The sequence below is a fragment of the Typopeltis vanoorti genome, chromosome 24, assembly GCF_054136105.1.
Source record: "Typopeltis vanoorti isolate ZY-2024b chromosome 24, IOZ_Tvanoo_1.0, whole genome shotgun sequence".
NCBI classification, from domain to species: domain Eukaryota; kingdom Metazoa; phylum Arthropoda; class Arachnida; order Uropygi; family Thelyphonidae; genus Typopeltis; species Typopeltis vanoorti.
The window spans coordinates 65,044,914-65,061,198 of record NC_143572.1 but is presented as its reverse complement, the minus strand read 5'-3'; the positions used below and the strand labels follow the sequence as shown (position 1 = coordinate 65,061,198).

Here is a 16,285-nt window from a genome sequence, read left to right as displayed (position 1 = left end):
AGACAAAAATTTTCATTTGGTCCAGAAGCAATATCAAAGTTTTCTTGTTGCTTACAGCTACTTGTATTTGCTGTATTGATTTCTATTGTGCGTTTCATAAATCCGATCTTTAGATAATGATCCTTACTTCAAAAAAAAAAAATTAACTAACGCCTTTTATTCCTTAATAAGAGTAGGCCAGGCCTTTATACCCTATCTCGCTTTTGGAGACTGAGTGGGCAGTTCAATCTCCACCAGTAGCCAATCAGAGATAGCTAGCCCATGTCAATCACTAATTATAGCAGCCACCGATGAAGAGTCTGGCAAAATAGTGCTGCCATCTCTTGGTACTTAACCCTAACAAGATATGTCATTGCCTGAAATAATGTGGGTACTACGGTCGATTTTCTTGAGTTTACGGGACGAAAAACCCGAGTTTTCGGGAGGAAAAACCCACTTGCCTGTGCCAGAGATTGACTAACTCGGGAACCGGTCGAAGATAGGCTTAGAAAAAGTTCCTCTGGTCAGCGACTAGACTAGAAACTAGGTCTAACTTCACACGGCAAGCGCATTGGGATGCAAGCACCACTTCCACTGAGCTACACAGACCTTCTGATCCATACTTAAGAATTTGAAAGCTAAAAAATGACCGTATTTACTCTAATATAATTTTAGCTTTAATTTTTGAAACAAAATTAAAGCTAAAAAATCGTGGTGTGGGGATTATCGGAAAATAAATTTTCAGAAAGAAACTGAAAATGGTGTGACTTATCAAGACGCTCCTATTCGCTATCGCTACTTTTGCCATCGAGAACGATTTCCTTAGGTGCATCGTCATCTACCCAAATAGCCTCATCTTCTTTTCCATTATTTCAAGAAAAAATTACCAGTAATTTACAAGACTTGAGATACTTAATGAACAATCCTTCAGAAATTACTAATGAGAAGTAATAGCAGAATGCGAAACGCACAGCAATGGTAGGCCAGAAGAGATAGAACAGCTATAAATATGTACATATGATTGCTGGGTATTAGCACAAGACCACGCGAACCAAAGGACAAAGGCAAGCCAACAGTTGAGTTGAAATGCTAATTCTCTTTAACCGAATTCCATAATATCTGAAACACATTTGCTATATATTTCTTAGTTTAAACACTTTCACGACGGAGTGGTGCCAAGCAAAATCATATGTTGCCTGTGCAACATATGATTTTGCTTAAATCTATAGAGCAGTTTGTGTTGGAGGGGCGATGTGATACATTACTTAGTGCCGTTTTTATTCCACTTATCTCTAATTGCACTATTTATTGAGAAATATATTAAGCAGATTACCGAAGTCTCTGTACCTTACTCAGTGATACAATAAACTACGTGTTTTTCTTGCATCTTCAGTATAGTGACGCAGTTGGGGAGAACGTGTTGTTTATCGCAAGGAATGATTTACTATCGCCAGGACATAAACGTCGTGGAGATAGTAACATAAAAACATAAGTAACTCGCAATTTAAGTAGGAGAATTCATACATAATATATAATTTTTTGAGAAATATATACATTTTTAAAATAATTCTGTTTTCTTAATAATGATTCCATGCGTTAATGATGTATAGCTGAAAATTTCCACGTACTCCCTGAAGACCTTTCTCGTACCCCCGGCGGCACGCGTACCGCACTTTAAGAAACACTGCTGCAGTGGAAAGCACATTACCTTTCAGACATGCATAATATTATGTATTATGGGAGAGTGACTACCCAGTATCGTTTCGACCATATTGAGGTTTCTTGAGTAGGAGACCAAGGAGGGTACCAAGGTTTCATTACTGAAGAAGTCATATACCTCCATGATACAAGTAAGATACTTCACGTGCAACCTCTTTATACTTATTTTTATTCTTTTTACTTGGATGAACAATGGAACAAGAATATAATTATTTGTAAGGGTAACTCTACTCTGCAACCAAGTGAATTAATAACTTCATTAAATCAACACAAGTGTCTTTATGGTTCTGGCTCCCACTGATATCAGTTTTCCGTTGAAGTGGTTATGATACTGCTTTCTAATGGATGCTTGTCTATGTCAAAACGTCTATTGAGATGGTCTTGATTAACGGTCTTCCATGGGTAATTGTACAAGGCACAAGTGATTCTGCTCAGTGATAGGCTTCTGCCTGTCTCTATGAACCATGGTTCATCTTGGAGTGACCAAGAGTTAATAAGTTAAAATGATCTTTGATGTCATTCCCGAGATTAGGATGATCTGAAGGATCGTTTAGTTTTTGGAGAAGATTCTATCTTAGAAAAAAATCTCGGTACTGACTCGTCCATAATGTATAACATTGTTCACGACCAAAAAGAAGTGTGCTTTGCATTATGGGATACTAATGCAATGGATAAGAAATCACAAGTCTCTGTATATAAGTAACCTATTCGTGAAGGCACTTAACATACAAACGCTGCTGACTTACACTTGGATAAAGAATCAAACTAGAATATGATTTCTTGTAAAGGATAATTTATTCTGCAGGATTTACCAATCTACTGAATACCCCATAAATTATTCCCTATTATTAATACACAAACTGAACAGTAACAGCCCTAATACAGAACCTTCAGGAACTCCATCAGTTTCCACATTCTCCTAGATTACACTCCTCCATATTATGCTTTCGGTCTCGGACAGATCTCTTATCTATGCGATAATTTACATATGGATTCCTATTTGTCCATCTTATGCAGGAGATATCCATGCGATATTCTATTAAATGCGTTAGGTAAGTTCATCGGTAGCATGGTGTTCAATTTATCCTATCTAATTTAGCAGTCACCCCATTATGAAATGTGAATAAATTACTAAGGCAGGACCTACCTTTTACAAAGCCATGCTGTCTACCATAGCGTATCTTATTCCTTTCTGTTCATTTCTGAATTCTACTTGTTTAAGTTAATGGATATTACATCCCATATCATTTCATAGCCGAATAAGAAACTCAAAGAGTTTCATGCCGAACATAGTAGAAACTATATAAAGTTCGGCGATTCCAAGCGTAAGCAAATACCTGAATACTGCAGCAACTGACCCTTAAGGTAGTGCAAGCTGAGGCAACTCATGTCAATGGTTGAGCAAGCTCCGATCACTATTCTTGATATTTACCCATAATGTGAACTTAGCTCCTAGGAACTGTATTACTGTTCTACATTATGAGAGAAAGTCACTACCCAGACCGGTTTCAACCTTTATTAAGGTCTCATCAGTGAGTAGGTAGACCTAGTTAATATCAAGTTTGTAGCGAACAGAACTTACAACCCTTCTATGAGTATTGCCGAGAGGTGTCCTAATAAATTATTAGATATATGAAGAGCCAAAGGCTTCAATGAGATATATTCGGCGATATATGACTTGTTTAAGTTAAGGGATATTACATCCCATATCGTTTCTTAGCCGAATTACTCACTGATGAGACCTCAATAAAGGTTGAAACCGGTCTGGGTAGTGACCTTCTCTCATAATGTAGAACAGTAATACAGCTGCTAGGAGCTAAGTTCACATTATGGGTAAATATCAAGAATAGTGATCGGAGCTTGCTCCACCTTTCACATGAGTTGCCTCAGCTTGCACTACCTTATGGGTCAGTTGCTGCAGTATCCAGGTATTTGCTTACTCTTGGAATCGCCGAACTTTATATAGTTTCTACTATATTCGGCATGAAACTCGTGGAGTTTCTTATTCGGCTAAGAAACGATATGGGATGTAATATCCCTTAACTTAAACAAGTCATATGTCGCCGAACTGGAGCCTTTGGCTCTTCATATATCTAATGAATTCTACTTTTTTTTACCAACTTTTCCATTGCCTTAACCAACACTCCTGAGATTCTAATTAGTCTATAATTCGTGACTTAGTTCAATATTATCAACAATCCGTATAATATCACCCGTGTCCTACAGCATTTTTTAGGCTGAAGTGAAATAACGTGTGGATATTTAATCTGTGAGTTAGGCTATCATCTAAACAATGTGCCTAGTAGTTGAAAGACATTTAGTGTGCGTTGGGAAGCAGTTGGAAAATAGGAGTGTGCCTACCTTACCGCTCTGTATGGTGCTGCGATCGTTTATTATTTTTTTTTATTTCGTCTGTATTTGCAGCACGTACAAACGTTTTCGAGGGTTTTAATGTGGAGTTCACATAAACTGTGTTTGAGATACACATGTTAGCAATGATATTTGTTGTATTTGAGGATTACGACGATTAACCCCGGAAGATGACGCGGTGTTGTCTTTAGTAAAATGACTTCATATATTTAAATGAAATTTAACATAGCAATAAAGTTCGCGAAGAAAAATATTGAATTCAATACTGCATTAAAAATGTAAGTGTTAAGTTTGTTTTGATATATGTTAAGATTAAGATTATCCCTTTTCCTTCATTCAATAATTAACAAGAAAATCTTATCAGGCTATTCCTTACCTCTGTACGACATTAGAACATCCATCAAAATTTTTGTTATTATTATTATGTGGCACCTCCAGGGAGTCCATAGATCCATCGAGGGAGAGTGTGCCAACAGCGTCGAACGATTGTGCCTCCCAACTACTAACCGCGCTCAAACTTGCTTAACTTTTAGCGTGAGCTATTAGTAGCAGAGGCCCTACCATTCGACCAACCTTTGCTTCGGATAATCAAATAGTTTTTTTTTTTTTTAATGTTCCTTTAAGGATAGCGAAAACAAATTACAAACTCCACAATGAATATTACCTTAATTTATTGCCTTTAGATTTAGTCAACGGTTTATATTTATGTCATAGTGTGCCTAATGATCATTAGGTAATGCATCCAATGTGTGCTGTCGTAGCTTAGCAGGTATCGGTGATGTCCTTTGGTTGGAAACAGCTGGTTTCGAAGCCCATCTATGTCATGAAGAACCTTTACTAGGACTTTTCAACTAAAGGTGACTTCGGCAGTCTCATGTTTGAGGGGGGAGGGATTAATCCTGCAAATAATCCATAAGAACATACACAATTTACAGATACGATACAATGACCTAAACAATAGTTTCTTCAGCCCTGAGTTCAAAACAGTCAACCAACCTGTAGTAGTTGCACTCTCACTGTGTTTTGTGGAGTTGGGTTGTTTTGTTTTGAACTATGGCAAAGCTTCCTTCTGCTCTTTTTCCATTTATCTTCACTTTTATAATCAATTGAGGTATCTTATACTTTTCATTATGAAGTAGGTGACCAAGTATTCAGTTTTCCTCCTTTTTATGGCATCTTATGGTATCACTTTTTTTTTATGGTATCTCTAAAGAATAAACAGGTATTCATAAAGCCTTCAGTGAACAGGATGAGGTTTCAAGTTTCTATGAAAGATAATATTACACTGAGTTAAATTTTTAAGTCATGTTTGGTAAGTGTTTCAAATGTACCTGACAGTTGAAGGATAAATTGAGTGAATTCTTAGAAGAGAATATTTAGAAGTCTGTATTTGACAACAGACCTTCTCCCCTTTGAAGCCAAGCTGCAGCAGCCCTCTGATAAGCCATTCACACATGGCTTATCAGAATTCGAGTACACCTCATGTATTAAAAGCAATATACTATTCATTTTGCAGCCAGGTCAGTGATAGATGAATCATCTGGACCCTCTTAATTGAAGTTGGCAAAATAATTAGAAAAGGCATTATGAATTATTTCCATAGCGAAGGAAAATATCTGAAACTAGAAGCATGAAACTGCTAATTGAAAATGCACTACACCAAAAGGAGTTAGATGATAAGGAAATTAATGGTGTCTGAGAGCTAGAGATCATTAGAAGAAAACATCAGACTGTTCTGAGAGATAGAGTGTGCCTAGTGTGAATAAACGATGACAATAGTTAGGAGATTTTGTCTTAAGATTATAAAGTGAAGCTGGTAATATATTTTGTCAAAAAATTCAAAATTGATAAATTCATGAGGAGAGATGCTGTAGGCTTCTTTTTTATCCTTAACTTATAGCCCATACTTGGAAATGAACCACAACAATTTCAACCTTTCATGTGTGTGGGGGAATACAAGCAAATTATAATATAAGGATACCACTCTGCACACAAATGAATTTTTGTAAAAGTATTACTAAGTTATCATTTATTTCAGAGTGTACAGTAGCGTCATATACAATTTCACATTCTGTTAAAATTTGGCAGCGAAAAGGATCCTAAAATTTTCTGGACATATGTTACATATATCATTCATCACAGTTCATGTTTCACCAAGCTTTGATCATAAATTTTGTTTCTGACCTCTGGAATGTCGAGTATGAGGAAAGATTGAGATGTAATTTGCAGAGTCGGGTGGACAGGAGGAAGAGGGGAGATATGATAGAGAACTACAAGTTCGTAAGGGTTGTTATAGGATCACTGCTGGAGAAGTTTTACAGAGAATTGTGGGAGATCATGGGAGAACCAGAGGTCATCCCTGGAAACTGTATAAAGAGGGTGTGAGTAGGGGAGTGAGAGGCAGGTTTTTTTTGTGCAGAGTTGTGAATGATTGGAATGCCTTGCCTGAGAATATGGTGTGTGCAAAGAGTTTGAATGTGTTTAAAACACGGTATGATGAGCTGTGTGTGTGATAAAAGGACCTCCCAGATGAGTCTTTGACTCCATGAGGTCTTGGGGTGGTAATAATAATAATAATAACCATGAAAAGTAACACTACTCAATAATCATTTGTGCAAAATAAATAAAAATGAAATTAATCAAACAAATAAAAAATCACTTCACAAATCTGTTATAATTTCTGAACTTAGTTCATTTATTTACAAAACTCTATATTTTTAAATCAATACTGACTATTGCCATCCTAAAGCACCATTCATCTTACCTAGTGTAATTACATAACCTATCATTCTTAACTTCTTGTAGGGTATTTCAAAAATATTTGCTGTAACATTCTACATCAAAGATTTAATCAGGTATCTTCCCTTTCTTTGGCTCAAAACATCTATCTCCTTCATTTTTTTTTTTTTCTCACTTATTCACTTTTTGTCTCCACTACTTTTTGGAAATTGACAAATCACTCTAGATGCTTGTCTTTTTTTTTTTTTTCTTTTTCTGTAAATATTTGTTTCTCTATTCTAACTTCTTTACACAAGACATTGCCCAAAATCAAGGAAAAAATCAATAATAAATTATTATCTAACACTGTCATAAATGAATAGTTTGCTTTGTATTATTAATGCTAATGAATGCTTTGACATCACTTGGTGAATATCAGAAAACAAGTTACCATTTGGAGTTATCAAAGTTATATTTACTGTGAATAATGTCTTGTGTTAAGAAGTTAGAATAGAGAAACAAATAATTGGAGGGAAGAAAAGAAAAAGAAGACAAGCATCTAGAGTGATTTGTCAATTTCCAAAAAGTAGTAGAGACAAATAGTGAATAAGCGAGAAAGGAACAGATGGAAAATGAAGAAATAGGTGTTTTGAGCCAAAGGAAGTTAAGACACCTGATTAAATCTTTGATTTAGAATGCTACAGTAAATATTTTTGAAATACCCTACAAGAAGTAAAGAATGATAGGTTATGTAATTAGACTAAGTAAGATGAGTGGTGCTTTAGGATGGCAATAGTCAGTATTATTATTATTATTATTATTCAGGCCTCCAAGGAGTCAAAAGACTCATCGAGGGAGGTCCTTCCTAAGACATAAAGTCTGTCAAGACTCATTGAGGGGAGGTCCCCCCCTCCTCAGAAACACAAAGTCTATCATACCACTCTTTAAACTCACTGACCGTTCTCGCTCCCACCACTCCATCAGGCAATGCATTCCACTGCTCAACCACCCTCCACACAAAGAAACCACTCCTTGCCCTCTTGCTCACAGTTTCCTTTCGTAACTTCCAGGGATGGCCTCTTGTCATCACTCCTTCCCGCTGTTCAACCAAGCGAAAGAACTCCCCAGTGTCAACCCTGTAACCACCTCTCAACAGTTTAAAAGTCTCAATCATATCACCTCTCCTTCTATCCACCAAACTCTGCAGTCCACATTCTCTCAGCCGATCCTCATAACTATCCTTGTACAGTCCTGAAACCATCTTTGTCATCCGTCTTTGTATCCTTTCCACAGTTAATTTATCCCCTTCAAATCCTGGGGACTAAATCTGAGAACAATAGTCCAAGTGTGGTCTGATCAGAGACTTATACAACGGAATGATAACCCTCTTATCTCTGCAGGTCAGTGTCCTTTTCATAATAGCAACAATCCTCTGTGTTACCTTCACCACCTTTGCAATATGTCCCCTAAACTTCAGGTTTCTATCAATCATCAACCCCAGATCTCTTGTCTCCCCTACTTCCTCCAGTATAACTCCTCCCATAGAGTATGCAGCATCCCATCGATGTTTCCCAAACTTCAAGACCTTACATTTTGCTGCATTAAACTGAAACCCCCATTCATTTGCCCATCTATCTAGCTTATTTAAATCCTCTTGCAGGGCTACCACATCTGCACTATTACTAATAATCCTTTCCAGCTTCGCATCATCCGCAAACAACTGAATATCCCCCCTGCAATCCACTGGCTATGTCATTGATATAAAGGTTAAACAATATAGGTCCTAGTACTGAGCCCTGTGGAACCCCACTTGTAACCCTCTGCCTCCTGGAAACTGCTCCACCATACACAACTCTCTGATACCTATCAGGCAGCCAATCCTGAATCCAGTTGACCAATCTGACATCCAGACCCATGTGTTGCAACTTAAATATCAGCTTATCATGTGGCACCCTGTCAAATGCCTTCGCCAAGTCTAAGAAAATTGCAGTATATGCCTTTCCCTCATCTAATGTTCTTGTAACTTTATTATAAAAGGCTAGCATATTGCTAAAACAATCCTTTCACAAATCCATGTTGATTTTCACAGATAACATTACCCTCATCTGCCCAATGCTGTATACGGTCCCTCACTACTTTCTCCAAGATCTTAACAACTACTGATGACACACAGGCTGGCCTATAATTAGACACTTCCAGTCTGTTACCACCCTTATGCAATGGCACTATCTTACTTTCCTTCCATTCCCTGGGCACCTTTGCCAAAGCCAGACTTTCATTGAAAAGCCACGTTAAAGGCACTGTCAATTCCCTAGCACATTCTCTCAAAACTCGTGGTGAAATACCATCCAGTCCCACAGCTTTACTGACATCCAGAGTACTCAGTATCTGAAACACACTCTCCTCCTGTCCAGACCTCGAACCAGTCCTATCCCTCTAGCATTAAAACTGACTCCTCTAGGATGAAATACTCCAATAAAGTGTTCATTGAACAATTCCACTATGTCCTCTGCATCAGTCACTCTATTCCCATTTTTATCCCACAATGTCATTCTTCCACAGTCATTTCTCCTCCTACTGGCCACATAGCTAAAAAATTCCCTAGGATTTTCTTTGGATCTTAGGGCCAATCTCCTCTCATATTCCAGTTTCGCTTTCCTTAACACACTAGTCACTCTTCTGGCCTGTGTCTTATATTCCTCATGCATCTCTTCACTGTCTCCTTATATCTCTTCCATAGCCTCTTTTTCGCATGCAATTCCTGTTTAATATTGTTTGTCATCCACTTTACTCCAAATTGCGTCCTCTTCTTCACTCGTGGTATACAACTTACCATTGCTGATAACAAATATTCTTTCACAATTTCCCACGCACTAATGATATCCCGGCCTTCCAATTCCTCCCTCCATGAAACTTCCCGAAGTTGACATCTAAGACTATTATAATCACCTGCCTTATAATTCCACATAAGTTCCCGTCTCTTTGATACTCCTGCATGTCTATTCATTTTCCAAGTCAACACCATATGGTCACTCTCTCCAACTGGTGGGAGAGACGTCAACTCAGTTATTATCAACTCTTCTGATGCTATAACCAAATCCAAAACTTTTGAACCTCTTGTTCCCTCTGTTACATGTTGCCTAAGACATTTGTCCCTCAAGAATTCTAGAAATTCCATTCCCCTATTGCTACATGCGTCTTCCTCTCTCCAATTTATACTACTGAAGTTAAAATCTCCCATAACAATCATTCTTCTTGCACTTGCCAAACTTAGCTGTTTAAACATCTCCTGGTCCCCATCCTCTGTGCTCCTGGGTCTGTAGCAACACCCCACTAAATATCCTGTCTTGCCTACCTCTACCTCACACCATACGCTCTCAAAATCATTTGTCTCACTTCCTTCCAAATTCTCCACTCTTAGAGGACATAGGTCATCACTTATCATAAGCAGTACCCCACCACCATGCTTTCCCCTCCTATCCTGACGAAAAATGTTATACCCAGCGACTTCTTTCCTGTTGTTATATCCCCTTCTGTCAACCACGTCTCAGTGATCGCAATAATTTTTGGCCAGGCTGATGCTATCTGCGCCACCAATTCCTCTCCCTTATTCCCGATACTCCTGGCATTAGTATAAAGCATATAAATGCCATTGTTTCTATACCCAGCATTATCCCTTCTAGACCCCACTGGGCGCCGTGTTACCTGACATTGTCTCCCTTCTCTCAAGTATCCATTCCCACAAGAGGCCACCCCTGCTATCATCCTCCCTGGGACACACTGACTCGTTCAGAACAGCAATCTCTCCAGATGCCTACGTCCTTCCTCATTCAAATGTAAACGGTCTCTCGCATACAATTCCTCTCTTTCCTCAAACGCACTCCAAGCATCCAATATACCAGTCCTCTCTTGTCACACATTCTCGCTATTATGCCATTCAATATCACCGCTCTTCTGCTCAGCTCATCATTATCATACCTAGGCAACACGCACACTATTTTTCCCCTCTCTGTCTTCTTCCGTACAGTCTCAAGCAAAAATCTCATATCTCTCACTGCCCGACTTACATTACCACTCAAGTCATTCGTTCCTACCATCACAATCATCTCATCCACCCTTTCACCTCTCTTAATTGCCATAGCCACCCTTTCTATTGTTCCTCCTGGCAAACACTCCTCACGCATCCTATCTTGAACACCACGGATCATTGAGTCGCCATACATTATACCTCTTACCATTCCCTCGCTCCTATTGTTTCCATTCTCTCCTCTTCTTTCATTCCCATACCTCTCTCTTCTACTGTTTCCATTCTCTCCTCTTCTAGCACTCCCATACATCTCTCTCATTCCCTCTCTCTCCTACTGTTTCCATTTTCTCCACTTCTAGCACTTCCATATCCCTCTCTCATTCTGTCTCTCCTACTACTGTTTCCATCCTCTCGTCTGCTAGCATTCCCATACCTCTCTCATTCCCTCACTTCTACTGTTTCCATTCTCTCCTCTTCTAGCACCCCCATACCTCTCACTCATACTCCCTAAATTCTCTCTCTCTCCTACTCTGATTCGCCTTGCATTTATCTCTTCCATTCTCCTAATCTTATCTTTCATACTTCTGCTCTCATTCACAAGACATTCCACCTCCTCTTTCAACTCATCTATCTCCCTCTGCAGGTCAGTCACTCTTAATCTAAATTCACTCTCCCAAACAAAACCATCTCCTAAACTTTCACAGTCACTCACACCTTCCACGTTATCAACTATTATTTTCTCATTCTCTCCTATCACACTACTTGTCTTCCTACATTCATTCCCCGTTCCTGGAGCAACAAAGTCGGATACCAATATATCTAATGTACTTATTTCCTCGAACTGCCTGCATTTTGCGCACCTACGCTCTCCACTCTCTTTAACAAGCCACATATGTAATTCCCGAGACGCATACATGCCGCAAGTACTGCATGCCACAAAGTCCCTTATGATATTGCTAATAATTGAGTTCTTAAATGGCAGAGGACTTGGCGTTACGCCACTTGCGACTGCTGCTGAATCCACCATCATTCCTTACTGCCGAGTAGCGTAATCTTTAATAATTATTCAATTAATAAATAAGAGGAAAAAAAGTACAAACATCAGAACATTTAAGTACTAAATATAATTAAATAAAATGAAATATAAATTATTATTGATTATATAGTATTGATTTAGAAATAAAGAGAGTTTTTGTAAATAAATGAACTAAGTTCAGAAATGATAACACAGATTTGTGAAATGATTTTTTATTTGTTTGATTAATTTCATTTTTATTTATTTTGCACAAATGATTATTGAGTAGTGTTACTTTTCATGGGTTTGATCAAAGCTTGGTGAAACATGAACTGTGATGAATGATATATGTAACATATGTCCAGAAAATTTTAGGATCCTTTTCGCTGCTAAATTTTAACAGAATTTGAAATTGTATGATGCTACTGTACACTCTGAAATAAATGAAAACTTAGTAATACTTTTACTAAAATTCATTTGTATGCAGATGTATGTATTTGCTTGTATTCATGTCCTGTCTGTAATATGATGAATGTTATATATCAGCTTTCTGACTTATTTTTTTTAGACAGAGATAAGGAACCCAGCCTTTGGTAGCTGTGGTAATTTATATCCTTTTTTTTTTTTTTTTTTTTTTTTTTTCCTTCTGCAAAGTGGGAAAAATAGCCTCAGGTTAAGAATGCTTACATTCATACACATTGCAGAAAATATATAACTTGCAACTCCAGTCCGTGAATGGCCTACACATAATAACTTTTTTGTTAATAATATAATTTTTGATAAGATTCTTTCTTTTGATCTTAGTATAATCAACAAGTGACATTATTTGATGAATAGATGTAAGTATTACTTATACTAATGACTGTGCTAGCATAATAACTAATGTTTAAGGTTAGTATAATAGATAGCATATAATTATATAAGGTGCAGTTGTTTAAAATTGTAAAACCTAGATTAATAATCAAGAAATTTTTTCTCTGAATTCAGGTAACATAATTGAAGATTAAGTAAAAAAAAAAAGACAAAAGAAGCCAAGAAAAATATTTCCTTCTTGAAATCAAAGAATATCAAGTTCCGGAATTATAGACAATGCATTTGTATATGTATAGAAGATATCTGCATAGAAAAAAGAAAATGTTGGATTCATTTTTATAAGTATCCTTAGTTTTCTGTAAAACATCTCAAATATTGTTCGGAAAGTAAGATATTTATTATTTCATTGACAAAACTAATAATAATATCATACATTATTAATAATTTTATTAAATGCCACATTTTATGATTCTAAGAATTTAAAATGAAATTTTTAAATGAAGTTTAAAAATTTCAGTTTAATCTCTAACAACCCATTTCAAAATATTCCATAAAAAACATTTAAAATTAAATAAATAAAACTGTGTGTTATAGTTAGAAATAATATAACTTTAAGTATTCTTTTAAAAAGTGAAATCTTGTAGCATGGGTGAGCCATTTAGCAATGATTACATGACCATATCAGAAATATTAAATGAAAACAGAATTGTTTCTGAAGGAAAGCATACCTTTTTTCAAACAGAAAGAAAAGATCATTGTGATCTCAATTCCGAAATAGGAGTAGATAATCGAGTGAAAAAACCTTTCTCATATGAAATATCAGATATTTTATTTTCACACTCCTCACCTTTAAATGAGAAAATAAGACTAATTGTCAAGGAAAATCCTTTTGCATGTGAATTATATGGGAGGACATTTCTAAAATCATCAGATTTTAATGTTCATGGCAGATTGTGCCCAAATGAAAAACCTTATGCATGTGAAATATGTGGCAAGTCATTTTCAAAAACAGGAGATCTTAAAGTACACAATAGAATTCACACAAATGAGAAACCTTTTACATGTGAAATATGTGGAAAGTCCTTTTCTCAGTCATCTAATCTCATGTCGCACAGAAAAATTCACACAAATGAGAAACCTTTCACCTGTGAAACGTGTGGTAAATCATTTTTACGAGCAGCACATCTCAAAGAGCACAAAATAAGTCACACAAATGACAAACCTTATGTGTGTGAAATATGTAGCCTTTCATTTGCTAGATCATCACATATGAGAAGACACAAAAGAATACATACAAATGAAAGACCCTTCATTTGTGAGATGTGTGGTAAATCATTTTCAGATGTATCAAATCTTAAAGCACACAAAAGAACACATACTAACGAGAAACCATTTATATGTGAATTATGTGGTCAGTCGTTTGCACAGTCAAGTATTTTGAAACGACATGAGAAAATTCACACAAATGAGAAACCCTTTACATGTAAAATATGCACCACTTCATTTGCCTGTTCATCTGATATGAAACAGCATCAGAGAATTCATACAAATGAGAAACCTTTTATGTGTGAGACATGTGGCATTTCATTTGTTCGATCATCTGATATGAAACAACATCAGCGAATTCATACAGATCAGAAAAGCTTGACTTGTGAGACATGCAATAAGTTATGTTCCAATATATCTGGTTTAAAAAAACATAAAAGAATTCATACAAATGAGAAACCATTTATGTGTGAAATATGTGGCATTTCTTTTACTCAGTCATCAAATATGAGAAGACACCAAAGAGTTCATATAAATCGCTAGAAAATCATACTATTACAAATTCAAGTCTGAAATGTGCAGCTGTTAATTTTCAGAAACATGTTTTCTGTGCTGAGAAGAGAAAAAAAAATCTAGACATTAAAAACACTGTTATGAAATATATCACGAATCATTTTTTAAAACATCAGATATAAAAGCACACAGATCATTCATTCTAATAATAAATAATGTTGCATATTGTTTTGAAAGTCTGATATGGAGATTTAGTGATAAGAGTTAAAATCAGTGGCACATTCTACTAAAAAGTAATAGTCTAAAAAAAGAAACAAATGCACATTCTCAATAGCGAATCTATAGAAAAGCTTACAACATTTTTGCTATTTAGGCATGGTTTGTAGCGAAGATGGAACTTAAATATATAAAAAGATATTAGAGCAAATAAAAATATATAGTCTGAAAGCTAGTTGAATGAATTTATATGGTAGAACAAGAAAGAAATCAGCTGAAGTGCCAAGCAGCATGTGAGACCACTCTTAATTTATGGATCCAAGAGTTGGGTACAAATAAAACAGTTGATCAGAGGCTAGAGAAATTATGAAAGTGAAAATATGATATCGTTAAGAGAACCATATTAAACGTTAAAAAGCTCAACATAGGCAGCATTCAAGAATGTGGAAATATAGCTAATGTAAGATAACATGCTTAAACAGAATGAGAACTAAAAGACTTGCAGGACTTGTAGCTGATCAAATTGGGGACCTGTAAAATAACAGGAGGTCAGTTTGTAAGAAAGTTGTTGAATGTAAAGTACTCATGAAGTAGTATTTTAGGCAGCTATCTAGTGCATTTTGTGAAAGTATGCACCAGAAAATGATGTTAAGCAAATTTTTAAGCAACATAACGGAAGAAAATGAGGCAGAGGGATTGAGATAAAAGGAAAATGAAAAAAAGAGACAAAGTAAGAAACAAACAAAAGGTGACAGACCAAAAATAGAATCAAAGAAAGAAAAGGAAAATAGGTGTGCTAAAGAACTCTCAGTCACAGCCATATGTCTACATTAAGAACACTGCACAATAAGAAAATTTGCACGAGCCCATTCATTATACTAAATATCAGTCTCTTTTTAAATAAATTTCAAGTTTGATTGTCATATAATTACAGAAATATGCATTGCCTTTATTTATATAAACCTTATTTCTAAAATGTATTAATTTATGAACTTCAGATAATTAAAATTCTTATTGAGGTATTAATTTGTCAAAATTATTTGATAATCACAGGAGATAGCACAGAAATGTTTCTAAGGTACGGTGACATCATTTTCTCAGCTGTGTCTCATATCTCATGCTTTTGTATTAATGAAAGTCATTTGTAACATGCAGATGGTAAAAATGTTTGTAAATACACAATTGTCAAGACAATAAAATAAAAAAAAAATAGCAGATGAAATCTGATAGTTCTTTAATGAAATAAATACATGTTATAAAATTATATAAACGTTTTATATGGAATTTTTCATGAAAAAAATTCAAGTCTGCTTTTGTTTCATATTTAGTTTATCCAAAATTAGTAATGTCACACTTAATTCAACAATAATAAGTTTAGAGGCAGCAAGAAATATTCAAAAGAATTGTTCTTGTTGGTCTTGAGCATTTGGTTTGCTAAGTAGTTAGTACGAGGGTGGTCTGAAAATTTCTCCACCATAGATGGCAACACTATTAGCAAGATTTTTTTTCCTAGGTTGGTACATCTGTCATAAGCATCCATGTGAAATTGAAGTTATTCTACCAAGTAGTTTGTTTTATACAGTCTGAAGCAAAAGTATTGTCTGAATCCTTTGAAATGGATAAATTTGAGTATCGTGAGGTTATAAAAT

General features: G+C 35.9%; 1 protein-coding gene across 1 annotated transcript; it reads left to right on the top strand.

Annotated features, from left to right (window-relative positions):
• Positions 1 to 4,140: 4,140 nt before the first annotated feature.
• Positions 4,141 to 15,818, top strand: LOC150093336 (uncharacterized). The gene is made up of 2 exons (XM_090413714.1): positions 4,141 to 4,346; positions 12,816 to 15,818. Exon 2 carries the CDS (start codon positions 13,287 to 13,289, stop codon positions 14,448 to 14,450), a length of 1,164 nt encoding a protein of 387 aa, XP_090269840.1. The 5' UTR covers positions 4,141 to 4,346; positions 12,816 to 13,286; the 3' UTR covers positions 14,451 to 15,818.
• The last annotated feature ends 467 nt before the right edge of the window (positions 15,819 to 16,285 follow it).

Coding starts and splice junctions, on each gene's coding strand:
- LOC150093336 (XM_090413714.1), top strand. CDS start 13,287: ATGGGTGAGCCATTTAGCAATGATTACATGACCATATCAGAAATATTA.